This window comes from Heterodontus francisci, chromosome 26 (assembly GCF_036365525.1).
Source record: "Heterodontus francisci isolate sHetFra1 chromosome 26, sHetFra1.hap1, whole genome shotgun sequence".
In the NCBI taxonomy this organism is placed as follows: Eukaryota; Metazoa; Chordata; class Chondrichthyes; order Heterodontiformes; family Heterodontidae; genus Heterodontus; species Heterodontus francisci.
Window position 1 is genome coordinate 44306623 of NC_090396.1, and position 14774 is coordinate 44321396.

The 14774-nt window shown below is 41.6% G+C and overlaps 1 protein-coding gene across 1 annotated transcript in view; it reads right to left on the minus strand.

Moving 5' to 3' along the window:
- mfsd11 (major facilitator superfamily domain containing 11) overlaps positions 1 to 14774 on the minus strand; it is a 52764-nt gene that overhangs the window by 21916 nt on the left and 16074 nt on the right. Inside the window, exon 4 of the mRNA XM_068058124.1 lies at positions 10630 to 10709. Coding sequence (XP_067914225.1) covers positions 10630 to 10709 — 80 coding nt within the window. The remainder of the gene's footprint in view (positions 1 to 10629; positions 10710 to 14774) is intronic.

The following is a 14774-nucleotide window of genomic DNA, read 5'->3' on the forward strand; positions in this document are numbered from 1 at the left end:
AAGCATAGCACAGCACTTAGAGAACAGTGGTAGAATCAGGCAGAGTCAGCATGGATTTACAAAAGGAAACTCATGCTTGACAAATCTACTGGAATTCTTCGAGGATGTAACTAGTAGGAGTTGATGAGGGGGAGCCAGTGGATATGGTTTATTTGGACTTTCAGAAGCCTTTCAACAAAGTCCCACATAAGAGATTAGCATGTAAAATTAAAGCGCATGGGATGAGGGTAGTGTATTACGATGGATAGAAAATTGGTTGGCGGACAGGAAACAAAGAGTAGGAATAAACGGGTCTTTTTCTGAATGGCAGGCAGTGACTAGTGGGATACTGCAGGAATCGGTGCTAGGACCACAGCTATTCACAGTATACATTAATGATTTAGATGAGGGAACTAAATGTAATATCTCCAAATTTGCTGATGACACAAAACTGGGTGGGAGGGTGAGTTATGAGGAGGATGCAGAGAGGTTACAGGGTGATTTGGACAAGTTGAGTGAGTGGGCTAATGCATGGCAGATGCAGCATAATGTGGATAAATGTGAGGTTATCCACTTTGGTAGCAAAAGCAGGAAAGCAGATTATCTGAACGGCTATAAACTGAGAGAGGGGAATATGCAGCGAGACCTGAGTGTTGTCGTATACCAGTCGTTGAAGGTAGGCATGCAGGTGCAACAGGCGGTAAGAAAGGCAAATGGTATGTTGGCCTTCATAGTCAGAGGATTCGAGTACAGGAGTAGGGATGTCTTGATGCAATTATACAGGGCCTTGGTGAGGCCACACCTGGAATATTGTGTGCAGTTTTGGTCCCCTTATCTGAGGAAGGATGTTCTTGCTATAAAGGAAGTGCAGCAAAGGTTTACCAGACTGAGTCCTGGAATGGTGGGACTGAACAGAGATTGAGTCGGTTAGGATTATATTCGCTGGAGTTCAGAAGAGTGAGGGGAATCTCATAGAAACCTATAAAATTCTAACAAGACTTGACAGGGTAGATGCAGGAAGGATGTTCCCAATGGTGGGGGAGTTTGGAACCAGGGGTCATATTCTAAGGATAAAAGCAAAATACTGCGGATGCTGGAAATCTGAAATAAAAACAAGAAATGCTGGAACCACTCAGCAGGTCTGGCAGCATCTGTGGAAAGAGAAGCAGAGTTAACGTTTTTGGTCAGTGACCCTTCTTCGGAACTGACAAATATTAGAAATGTCAAAGGTTATAAGCAAGTGAGGCGGGGGTGGGGCAAGAGATAAAGAAGGAGGAGGTGTCGATTGGACAAGGCCACTTAGCTGACCAAAAGGTCATGGAACAAAGGCAAACAATATGTTAATGGTGTGTTGAAAGACAAAGCATTAGGGCAAATAGGGTGTTAAGGGACTGAAGGTTGAACAGCAGCAAGTAGAAACATAAAAAAAGTGGGTAAGCAAACCGAACAAACTAAGATGAAATGAAATAAACATGAAAAAAAAAGTTGTAAAAAATGTAAAAAAGAGAAATAATAACTAAAAATAAGAGTAAAATGGGGGGCCTGTCATGCTCTGAAATGATTGAACTCAATGTTCAGTCCGGCAGGTTGTAGTGTGCCTAATCGGTAAATGAGATGCTGTTCCTCGAGCTTGCGTTGATGTTCACTGGAACATTGCAGCAATCCCAGGACAGAGATGTGAGCATGAGAGCAGGGGGGAGTGTTGAAATGGCAAGCAACCGGAAGCTCAGGGTCCTGCTTGCGGACTGAGCGGAGGTGGTCCGCAAAGCGGTCACCCAGTCTGCGTTTTGTCTCCCCAATGTAGAGGAGACCACATTGCGAGCAGCGAATACAGTATACTACATTGAAAGAAGTACAAGTAAATCGCTGCTTCACCCAAAAGGAGTGTTTGGGGCCTGGGATAGAGAAGAGAGAGGAGGTAAATGGGCAGGTATTACACCTCCTGCGATTGCAGGGGAAGGTGCCATGGGACGGGGACGAGGTGGTGGGGGTAATGGAGGAGTGGACCAGTGTGTCGCGGAGGGAACAATCCCTTCGGAATGCTGACAGGGGAAGGGAGGGGAAGATGCGTTTGGTAGTGGCATCACGCTGGAGGTGGTGGAAATCGGAAATGGTGGAGGATGATCCTTTGGATATGGAGGCTGATGGGGTGGAAAGTGAGGACAAGGGGAACCCTGTCACGGTTCTGGGAGGGAGGAGAAGGGGTGAGGGTAGAGGTGCGGGGAATGGGCTGGACACGGTTGAGGGCCCTGTCAACAACAGTGGGGGGGAATCCTCGGTTGAGGAAAAAGGAGGTCATATCAGAAGCACCGTCATGGAAAGTAGCATCATCAGAGCAGATGCGTCGGAGACGGAGAAACTGGGAGAATGGAATGGAGTCCTTACAGGAGGTAGGGTGTGAAGAAGTGTAGTCGAGGTAGCTGTGGGAGTCGGTGGGCTTATAATGGATATTAGTAGACAACCTATCCCCAGAGATGGAGACAGAGAAGTCGAGGAAGGGAAGGGAAGTGTCAGAGATGGACCACGCAAAGGTGAGAGAAGGGTGGAAATTGGAAGCAAAGTTGATAAAGTTTTCCAGTTCGGGGCGGGAGCAAGAAACGGCACCGATACAGTCATCAATGTACCGGAAAAAGAATTGGGGGAGGGGGCCTGAGTAGGACTGGAACAAAGAATTCTCGACATATATTCTAAGGATACTGGGTAAACCTTTCAGGAATGAGATGAGGAGAAATCTCTTCACCCAGAGAGTGGTGAAACTGTGGAATTCTCTACCACAGAAAGCAGTTGAGGCCAAAACATTGTATGTTTTCAAGAAGGAGTTAGATATAGCTCTTGGTTCTAAAGGGATCAAAGGGTATGGGGCGAAAGCAGGAGCAGGTTACTGAGTTGGATGATCAGCCATGATCATAATGAATAGCGGAGCAGGCTCGAAGGGCCAAATGGCCTACTCCTGCTCCTAATTTCTATGACCACTGTTTTTCTTGATCTGCATTAATGACCTTGACTTGTGTGTGCAAGGCACAATTTCAAAATTTGCAGATAACACAAAACTTAGAATTATTGTGAACTGTGAGAATGATGGTGATGGACTTCAAGAGGAAACAGACAGGCTGGTGGAATGGGTAGACACGTGGCAGATGAAATTTAATACAAAAAAGTGTAAAGTGATACATTTTGGTAGGAACAACGAGGTGAGGCAATATCAAATAAAGGATACAATTTTAAAGGGGGTGCAGGAGCAGAGGGACTTGAGGTATATATGCACAAATTGAAGGTGGCAGGGAAGGTTGAGAAAACGGTTAATAAGGCATATGAGATCCTGGACTTTATAAATAGAGGCATAGAGTACAAAGGCAAGGAAGTTATGGTGAACCTTTATATAACACTGGTTTGGCCTCAACTGGAGTATTGTTTCCAGTTCTGAGCACCACACTTTAGGAAGGATGAGAAGACATTGCAGAGGATGCAGAAAAGATTCATGAGAATGGTTCCAGGGATGAGGGATTTCAGTTACGTGGATAGATCGGAAAATCTGGAGCTGTGCTCCTTCGAGAAGGTTGAGAGGAGATTTGATAGAGGTGTTCAAAATCATGAGGGGTCAGGACAGAGTAGATCAGGAGAAACTGTTTCCATTGCCAGAAGGGTCGAGCACCAGAGGACACCAATTTAACATGACTGGCAAAAGAACCAAAAGGTGAAATGAGGAAAAACTTTTTTCTGCAGCGAGTGGCAAGTATCTGGAATGCACTGCCTGTGAGTGTGGTGGAGGCAGATTCATTTGTGGCTTTGAAAAGGGAATTGGACAATTATCTGAAGAGAAAAAAATTTGCAGGGCTTTGGGGTAAAGGTGGTGAAGTAGGACCAGCCGAGTTGCTCTTGGAGAGCTGGCGCAGATATGATGGGTCAAATGGCCTCCTTCTGTGCTGTAACCATTCTATGATTTCTGCAAATGAACATACAGCACTTTCAGACTGACAAACATATGGAAAACTCTTGGCACATCAGAAGTTCAAGACACAGCAATCTGCATAATTCGCTTTGTATTGCAACAGCTGGCATTTATTAATCAGCACTGAGAGCTTACAGTCTGAAGAGAATTGGGTGGTGGAAGTCCAGCAGTAGAGCACATGCCAATGCACTTAGAATGACCCGGATGTTTTGGAAAATACATTATTTTATAAATTCATTTGAGCTTTGAATTATAGATTAATACTGTCATAATTGTAGGGAAAAATCTTTTGTGCTTAGCACAGCAAACTCTAAACCCGGTCATGAAGAGTTAGTTTACTGCTGCATCGGTGTAGAGACGAAATCCTTTGTATCGAGTTTCCTTTATTAAAAAAAATTGCCCTTTTATTCTATTTTTTCCAGGCCATATCAGTCATGCAAATCAAGGTCCACTGCTGTAAGGTTCCAAAATATGCTGCTTAAATCAACTGCTGGAAGCTGAGAGAGAGCAATCCAGTAATCACAGTCTCAGATTTTACTTCTCTGAGGAATTTCCCGATCTTCGAGGGGGAATTAAACCAGCGTCCAACCAAACCTTATGTAACACACACAGATCCAATGTATTGCACCACCGGTATGTTTTAAAATATTCCACTTTGGGCTGTATTTTATGGGGAACAATGAAGTCCTGTGACCAGGGCCGAAGGTGGAAGGCGACTCTGCTCCGACAGGCAGCAGGACCATGGGGTGCCACTTTGGTGGCGGCCAATTGAGGATGCAAACTGCCAAGAGCAGCCGGCTATGCAGCAGTGCCACCACTAGCGGTGGCCAGTGCTAAGGCTACAGCTCCAGATTGACGACACCTCAATGGCGGGGTGAGGGAGGGAGTTGGGCCACCATGCACCGGCAGCGCCATTGCCACCTGGGGTTCCTTCGTGGGCCATGGAGTGCCCATAAAGGAGGGCACCTCCCCATGGGAACCCACTGGGAGGCCGCCAGGGATTACCTGGCCGTCTCCCAACATGGCGGTGGGCCCTCCCGACCAGGGAAAAATTGCTGCGGGGTGGGAAGCGGCCATTAACGGGCCACTTAAGTGGCTCAATGTCTGCTGGCAATATTCCATGGTGGTGGGAAGACATTTGGCTTCCCTCCCAAAGCCTCCCCCCCGGCATATTGCCAGCTCTACTGCCTCCCAATTCAATCCCAATGGGCCAGGAAAATTCAGCCCTTCATTTGACTTTCACCATCTGTTATGACTGCCATTTCTCAGCTGTAAAGTGAAATACACTCGACATCATTGTCCTTGGGCAGATCATCAAGCATCCCAGAGCCACATGAACAATTCATTTTGCCCTCCCGCAAAGGTAGGGCTGCATTGGGAAACTTGATATGGAGGCAATCAGCAAATGAACAGCAGACTGCTGATGCAAGCAATGAAGCTTCCAGATATCAGGGATTTAAGTTTGTTACGCTCTTGCGTGGAGAGATTATGAACTATATAACGAGCTTATGAAACAAACCCAAAAAACAAACACTTTTCCTGAAAAACAAGATGGAGTCGAGAGGTCAGGTGACTTTATCCTGTACTGCCAATACACGTGGAAACTACAAGAACTCTGAGTCAATCTTCACGTCTGCTGTACCTTCAAGAAATATTAAAATGTAAATGGCTCATTATGTGTTAATAGCTATCACTCTTCAACAAATTGGGTTAACAATGGAACGGTAGCATAGTGTCTCCAAATTCAAACCCAAATGAATGGATGTGAAATAACTCCACTTTATCAAATGGAATGAAGATGGACATTATTTAACAATGGCCTCAACATCACACACAATTCATGAGGTCAATACTAAAAAGAAACCATGGTCACATGACAGAAACTAGGGGTCTGATAAGGAGCTTAATAAAAGTATATGCTGGGCAGACAAAGGCAGAGCCAGAGAGAGATTCCAACTGCTCCAGTGGAAGAAGAAAGACCCTGTCAAAGAACACCATCTTTAAACTACAAGTAGGCAGTGGCCTACCTGAGAAACTGTACCACGGTTTTCAACATTGAATTGTCAATGAGATACAACAAAACGAAGTCTGTAACAATGCATTCACCCTCCTGAACATTTCCCAGTTTTGTCTTCAGTGAACAAGGAGAAAGGAAAAACAGGCCTGCACCATTTTTTAAATCTTCACCCCTGGGAAGAACGCAAGGTTTACAATGAACTCTCAAACCCATCAGACCTAAATGCATGTTATATTTTAGTCCATATCTTTTTTTTGTGTGTATCTCAGTGTGAGTGTGAGAGTAGGTGAGGTTGCAAATATTTTCTGGTGTTGTTTAATAAGCATTTATCTTTCTATAAACCTACAAGAAAACCTGTCATTTGTCTGTTTGTTGACCATTAAAAAGCTCAGGGGTTAAAACATATTTTTAATAAAAACACTGTCTTTGGTCAATTGAGGGGTGTAAGAGGGAAACCATCCCTATCATTTTCCACCTGTGTGTAACAAGTTATAAGGAAAGAATAAAGAAACTGGTCTGATTTCCTGTTGAATAAGTAAAAAAACTTCAAAGTGAGGATCTAACCAAGTTTAAGATTACAGATGGAACTAACCAGGCAAACTGCTCATTACGGTGAAGGCTTCATACACCAGGGAATACAAGTGACAATTTGGAAGTTATGAATTAAAAAAATAAAAATCGGTGGAACATTTCACTCAAATGACTTAATTTGAGAATGCGGCCAAAAATATGACAACTGCAGTAACTAGCAAAGTTCAGGAAACAAAAGTCAAAATTCACAGGACAATCAGTTGTCAATGATGGGAGAGAAAAGAACTGAGATGTTGCCTTTAGCTGCAGTACCTTTGTAATGTGGTACCGAGGATCATGTGGCTCTCATGAGGATACTTTGAATAAAGCACTTAAAAAGAGAGACAAAATTTGATTGTTTGCCCATTTGAAAATGAGCTCGTCTTAAAACACATTATAGAATGAGGAAGAGTTGTGGTTCTTTTTTTCCCAAAATCTATTTCACCTTACAGGGAGAAAATCAGTGAATCAGGGATATTTTTACCCAAAGTAAAACAAACAATCAAACCTTATCATAAGTCAATTTCCATTTTGTTTTGCCCTATTTAACCTTTAAGACCACAATGCAATTTGTAAATGGATCAAATTAGCTAGTCATTCCAATAGTACGAGGTTTGCAGAAAAATATATTCTTAACGTGACATTTAGTTTGAGCAAAACATTCAGCAACAATGATTATCCACAGCTGAATCAGTACTTCATAGGTACAAATCAACGAAAATTAACTGTTTTCAGTCACCTTAACTAAAAGATATGGAAACAGGAACATTTTTCCCCAAAGATTTACACTTTTAAAAATGACAAAATATCTCAATCAACAGAATAAACCAACTGGATTGTCACATAATATAGACTGGAATAAGAAATGCTAAATTCATGTACCTGATTAAATGATGCTACCTTGGAATCGAGCAGTAAATTTGCGAGATCCTATCACAGTCATATACAGCAGAGGAGGCCATTCAGCCTATCAAGTCCATGCAGGCTCTCCACAGAGCTATGCAGTCAGTCCCACTTCCCAGCTCGATCCCCATTGCCCTGCAAGTCTCTTTCTCTCAGGCAGTCACCCAACTACCTCTTGAAGTCATTGATCGTCTCCACTTCGACCACCCTTGTGGCAACAAATTCCAGGTCATTACCACCTGGAGAATGAAAAAGTGCTTCTTTATATTCCCCCTGTATCTCTTGCTCAAAACTTTCAATCTCTATCCCCTAGTCCTTGTACCATTTGTTAATGGGAACAGTTTTTCCTTGTCTAATTTATCTAAGCCCGTCATAATCTTGTGCACTTCTACTAACCCCCCCCTCAATCTCCTTTCTTCTAAGGAGAACCCAGCTTTTCCAAATTAACCTTGTAACTAAAATCCTCCATCCCTGGAACCATTCTGGTAAATCTCCTCTGCACACTCAAGAACCCTCACATCTTTCCTGAAGTGTGTATACCTCAATAAAATAGTTCATGGAAGCAGTGGTCTGACCAAACCAATATTTTAGAAATAAAACATAATCAACTGACTGAAGTAACAGTGAAATGAATTGAAATAAAATAAGATCTTGTGCGGTGTAAATCTAATCCCACAGGAAGCAAATAGTATATCCCTTTGCATGGAGAATATCTATAGTAATTCACATTCAACCAAATTTATATTTGGAAAAAACAGAGTAAAAACAACACTACCTATATGATCTAGTATTCACTTATTACAGGTCAGGTGAAGAGCCCCGGTTTTACAACAGGCCTGTAAATTGTGGGAATAGAGAAACAACAAATGCCTGCCTTTTTAGGGAGGACAAGGCAACTAATGCAGGGAGGAATTGGCCCACCCAAGCATATTAAAACAGTAGAAAATAGGTAAAACTAAATACTACAAAAGGTGTCTTACGGAACCTGCCAGCCATGGAAGCCTAGATGAAATACTCCCTGAGAATACATCATCAGGTACCTCTCCTTAGAGGGAGGACACAAGTAATTCAGGGTGGGAATAGCCTGCCAAAACAAATATTTTCTAACCAAAATAAAAAATTGTATTATTTCCCCTAAATTTACCAAAGTTATCCTGTGGTGCTTCCGTTCATTGATGGCATGCAGCCAGCTGATAAAGACATTGCATGTTAATGTCCAATAGTTACCAGACATGAGTCTAAGCATGAAATATTGGAAGCAGTTAGCTGGGTGAATCGATATTCATGAGCAACAATAGAAAAGGAATGGTTTTGGATGCTACTACTGGCAAAATATATCCAACCATCTACGGCTGTCACCAACAAGGTGAAGCAGGTAGTGTGATATATATCTGGGATCTCTGACTGCAGGTCAAGTAAAAACAAGTTACTTCAATTTTCAATAGATCACATGCGCTCATCTTACTCTCTGGTACAGCCCATCTACAAAAAGACAACAATGTGTTGGACAGGATTCAATGCAGAGCGGCAGAATAGTTCTAGGTTTTACAGTTCCAAGTGAAAACGAAAGACCACCTAAATGGATCTTGTTTCATGGGAGTCAAGAAAATTAAAGGGTGTGATCCAGAGCTTCAAAACAACTATAACTTGTATTTACATAGCGCCTTTAACATAATAAAAGGTCCCAAGGAACTACATAGGAGCATTATAAAACAACATATAAAATGCCTAAAGACATGGATAATGTAGATTGAGTTAGTGTGCTGGCATCTGAGTCCAGAATTGAAAAAAGTTAAAAATTAAAAAGTCATGAGCTAGACTAGAGGTTTAAAAAAAATCATCCTCTCCTTCTGAAAACCAGATCTAGTAAGCCAATCAACATGTTGCAAATAAAATACTGGGCTAAGGTCACCGAAAACAAGAAGTCCAGGAGAAGTAATAAAGAGTTATCTGTCCACATTGAAGCAAATCATGCAAGATTAGTGGAAGAAAAAGTTAAGCAACAAATGACCTTTTCTTATGCTGCGCTTTCTTACATTAGCTTTTTCTCCAGCCCTGCATTTTATTTAATATTTTCCATCAAATTTTTAACGATTTCTTTGTGGGAAACAAGTGTCAATGGTAATGCAGAATTACCTATCAATAGCCACAGCGCAGGTATAGAGTTAACCACACAGCGTGAAACCGAAGTCATGTAGCCTAAAGCAGGTTGGGCTGTCAGGCTCCCTTCTCCCAACTAAGTTAGTGAACTAGTTGGGTTTTCACAATAATCTAGAAGTTTTCACAGTCATTTTTTTGCATCATCCCCACAAATTTCCAGATTTATTGAACTCAATTCTCAACTTGCCACATTGAGATTTGAAGACCAAATCTGGATGACTAGTTGAGTACAATGACTAAACTATCATATCCTACAATGTTTTGAATTAAAGCCATGGTAATTCAATACAATTTTATTTCCTCTCTATTATTCAAAGAAAAGAATTTCTATTGTGACTTCTCAATGAAGTTGGAAATTGCTCCATCAGGTGTGATTCTGAATCATATAAGCTAGGGAAGTCCCAGGTCAGTGCTAAATCAGCCAGTTTCAGAAAAGGCAGTGGTGGGAACACAACTAATTTCAGAATCTCAGGCAGAAAGAGAAAAAAGCAAATTGATTCCAATTGCCAATCACTATCCATGTATATCTGAAGACATGATCAGTCTATCTTATGATGCCTTCAGTCAAATAGCCTGCCAACACTCAAATGAGGAATGACCACTGTAGATAGATACCTCAAGCTTGCTACTGCCTGTCAAACCATGAATCCCCATCTCTAGGAGTGAAGGGAATGAACTAGACAGGAGGAAGAAAAATGTCACATCCTTACAGCAGTTGAAAACAGCTACTAAAGGTGCTTAAATCAAATCAAACCTGTACAAAGAATCCGAATGGAATCTGTGCTTAGCTTTTGTCTATCATGTAGCAAAATGTCATGCCAGACTATTAGGTTACACAGTCTAGATAAAACAAGTTTTAGAATACAATATAGTGATAGGATTAGAAAACTCATACATCATGGAATTTTAGCCATTATTCTCTCATCCTGAAAGTAATACAATTCAGTTAAAAAGTCAAATTAAATGAGTAATATAAATCAGGTCTTCACTAAAAAAATTTCTCCTCGGGTCTTATTCATGTTGCTCAGTACATTTGAAAGAAAATTCTCACCTGCAGCTGCTACTCCAATGATGACTGAAGCCAAGTAAAATGACCAAGTGAGTGGCTCAATGAAAACTGCAACATAAGCACTGGAGAGAGACAATTTTCATTAACTATAAATGTACCCCAACTTAACTCAGCAAATGACAATCCCTCTATGATAGTCAGGGTTTTGCAAAAAAAATACAAAAGACTCCATCGAGCAATGAAATAAAAAACTATCCTTTCATCTCTACTGCCCAAGATTTAACATGCTCATTGATCGAGTACTCATGAACTCAGTATATTTTGTATATAAGCCAATAATAAGCTATTTTTTAAAAGATCATATTTATCATTTTAAGATAAATTATGCAAAGGAGTGGCATGCATTTAATTTCAAGGTGAATATTGCCAAGTATTTCAAACCATATTCAGTTTGGGAAGACTGCTTGTACCACATGTTCACATATAGAGACCGCAAAATATGGTACAAACAGAAAATGCTCAAAATACAATGTAACATCGCATTCATCTTCATTGCTTTCTGCTTCTCTTCTCGTATTAGATAATTATCTTCCAAAACTCATTTTCCCTTTCGTTCTTTCCTACCCTTTACCTCGTGCCGCCCCCTCCCCCCACTTTCCCTAGCTTAGTTATAAGTACTCCCAGTTCTGAATAAGGGTCATTGACTTGAAACGTTAATTCCATTTCTCTTCCCACAGATGCTACCAGACCTGCTGAGTATTTCCAGCATTTTCTGTTTCTCTCTCAGATTTCCAGCATCCACAGTATGCGGTTACTCTTTCGCAATTGTTTTATGCTGCGTTATGCAAACATTATATTTATCACTCCCTTGTCCACTCAACAGCACTATGCCTGTCATCCTGAAACTCCTATTTGGAGCAAGAGTACAGAGTAGACTATATGGCCACTCCAGCCTACTCCACCATTCAATAAGATCATGGCTGAATTTCCACATCAACTCCACTTTCCCACACTATCCCCATATCCCTGGATTCCCTTTGTGCCCAAAAATCCATTGATCTCCATCTTGAATATGCTCATTGACTGAGCATCCACAGCCCTTGGGAGTAGAGAATTCCAAAGATTCACAACCCTCTGAGTGAATACATTTTTCAACTCAGTCCTAAATGGCCTATCCCTTATCCTGAGACTCTGCCCCGAGTTCTAGACTTGGCCAGGGAAACAGCCTCTAAGCAACTATGCTGTCATGCTCTCTGCACTGTCAGAGGTGCCATCTTTCAGATGGGACTTCAAACAAACAGAGGCCCAATCTGCCATCTCAGGTGGATGTAAATGATCAAGGCATTATTTGATGAACAGCAGGGGCGCTTTCCAATATTTATCCTTCAATCAACATCACAAAATAACAGACTATTTTGTCATGATCACATTGCTGTTCGTGGGAGCTTTCTGTGATTCGTGTACAAGGCCACAATTCCACTGCATACCAATATGTACAAGTCTCTCTCGTTCTTTGAAAAAAAAATCTGCTTTTCCATTCTTCCTACCAAAGTGGACAATTTCACACTCCTCCACACTATACTCCATCCACCGCCACCTTTTTGCCCAATCACTCACTCAATCTACATCCCCTTTCAGTCTCTTTACATCCCCCTCACAGAGTACTTTCTCTCATAGATATGGAACATCAGCAAACATCGTTATATTACACTCAGTCCCCTTATCTAAGTCATTGATATAGATTGTAATTAGTTGGAGGTCTAAGCACTAATCCTTGCAGCACTCCATTAGTTAAAACCTGTCATCCTAAAAATGACCCATTTATTCTTAAATAAAAACAAGAAATACTGGAACCACTCAGCAGGTCTGGCAGCATCTGTGGAAAGAGAAGCAGAGTTAGCATTTCGGGTCAGTGACCGTTCAAGTTCCGAAGAAGGGTCACTGACCCAAAACGTTAACTCTGCTTCTCTTTCTACAGATACTGCCAGACCTGCTGAGTGGTTCCAGCATTTCTTGTTTTTATTTCAGATTTCCAGCATCCACAGTATTTTGCTTTTATTTTACCATTTATTCTTAATCTGCTCTCTGTCCATTAACCAATCACAGTCAATGTGAAGATATTACCCCCAATCCCATCAGCCCTAATCTTGTGTATCTTATCAAATTCCTTCTGAAAATCCAGATATACTATATCTACTGACTCTCCTTTATCTCACTGCGAGTTACACCCACAAAAAATTAAACAGACCTGTCAAGCACAATTTCCCTTTCATAAATCCATGTTGACTCTCTTTAATCATATTGTTACTCTGCCCAATCAAAGAAGCAATATTTTATAGTCTGACACTTGGAAGCCTGTTAAGCATCTTTAGATTTAGGAAATGGTAATATACACCTGGGCAAAAGCAGCAGCAAATTCCTGCTCACTTTTACAACCAACACAGCCTCAGAAAAATAAGCACTTGAATTGTGCATATGACAGAAAATTGTCACAGCTCTATATACACATAAAAAGACAAAATGAATTCCTCCACTTAACTGATTGTAACAAATGCTCAACAATAACCCTGGGTTTGATCCATCAACACCCGAGGTAAAACTGAGGGGGAAAAAAGCAAATTGAAATACAGGAAGACGAGGCAAATCTCAGCATCTTAGTTAATCAAGTTCGTAAGCAACATTGATGGAAAAGAGTTCCCATCTAAAAGAGGAAGCACAGTAGTAAGAAACCTTAATTTATAAATGCATCGCCCTTCTGGGGTACTCTGCGTTCCCAAATCCCATCCCAAACGCTACAGCCAATTAAGAGTATAAGAGCAAAGAAATCTTACTGAAACTACAAAAGGACCTTGGTGAGAATAGAATAGAAAAGCAGAATTTTTTTTTTAATAAGTTGGGAAACTTTTAAATGCTGATGTTGAGAGAGTCATGGGTGTACTCGTACAAGGAACGCAAAGTTAGCATGCAGGTACAGCAAGCAATTAGGTAAACAAATAGTATGTTGGCCTTTATTGCAAGGGGATTGGAGTACAAGAGTAAGGCAGTCTTGCTGCAATTGTATAGGGCTTTGGTGAGACTACACCTGGAGTACTGTGCCTATGTTACGACCAGGTGAGGAAGGGGGCTCAGGCTCCCCTCTTGCCCCTTTCCTGGTTTGGCCTTAACAGGGTTTAACTTTTAAAACAAAACGATTTCAGTTTACCTCAGTGAGCCCTTGCCTTTGACATCCCTTGACTTTGTCAGAGCCAAACCACCACCCCCCAGGTTAAAATTACTAAAATATGCGACACAACCGTGCTTGCATGCATATGAGAGGCGCACACACACACAAACAGATAGAAAGAGGAAGAATTAGGGGGGACTGTTGAAGTAGAGTTGGCAATAAATGGAATACAGGTACTGTCCTTTGTGTCCTTGCTGTAATGTCCTTGATTGAAGTCAAGATCCTGGAGTCCTCGCTGGGGCCACGTGCACAACTCCAGACTTGTTTCTCTGGTACCAGAAGGCCGAAAAGGGGCTTTGTCTGTACTCTTGAAGTCTGAGCTGCTACCGTGGGTTCCCTGGGGCTTTGCTGGAGAGAGAGAGAGAGAGAGACATTTCTTCTGCCAGTCCAGTTGCAGTCTTTTTCCTTTCTGTGTGAGGCACAATTCAAATAGCCCCAGTCTAACCACAGGTAGGTCATGTGACCATCTCTGTTTGAAACAGCAGCTTCTTGAAGGGTTGTTGGATTTCAAAGCTTTCCAGGCACACTCAGTGGGGGGTGGAGTTGTGGTTCTGACAAAGTCAAGGGATGTTGATCACCACTATTGCTCAGACCAATCTTTGTTAATTGAATCAAGAAGCATCCTCATTGTCTTGCCATTCATGTCTCTCAGCCAGCCCCTGTCCTCTCAGAATGCAAATGTGCAACCATGTTTTCAGCCACTCAGTTCTGCTTTTTTAAACAAGTTATTTGCAACGTCCAGTAAAAAGGTTTCAAGCAATGTCCCATATGACAAAATTAATATGTTTCCATTTGGCAGGTGTGATTTCCATCACAGCCTATTCATGGTCTCCATGTCTAAGGATATACTTGCATTAGATGCAGTGCAGCAAAGGTTCACTAGATTGGTTCCTGGGATGAGAGGGCTGTCCTATGACGAGAGGCTGAGTAAATTGGGTTTAGACTCTCTCGAGTTTAGGAGGAA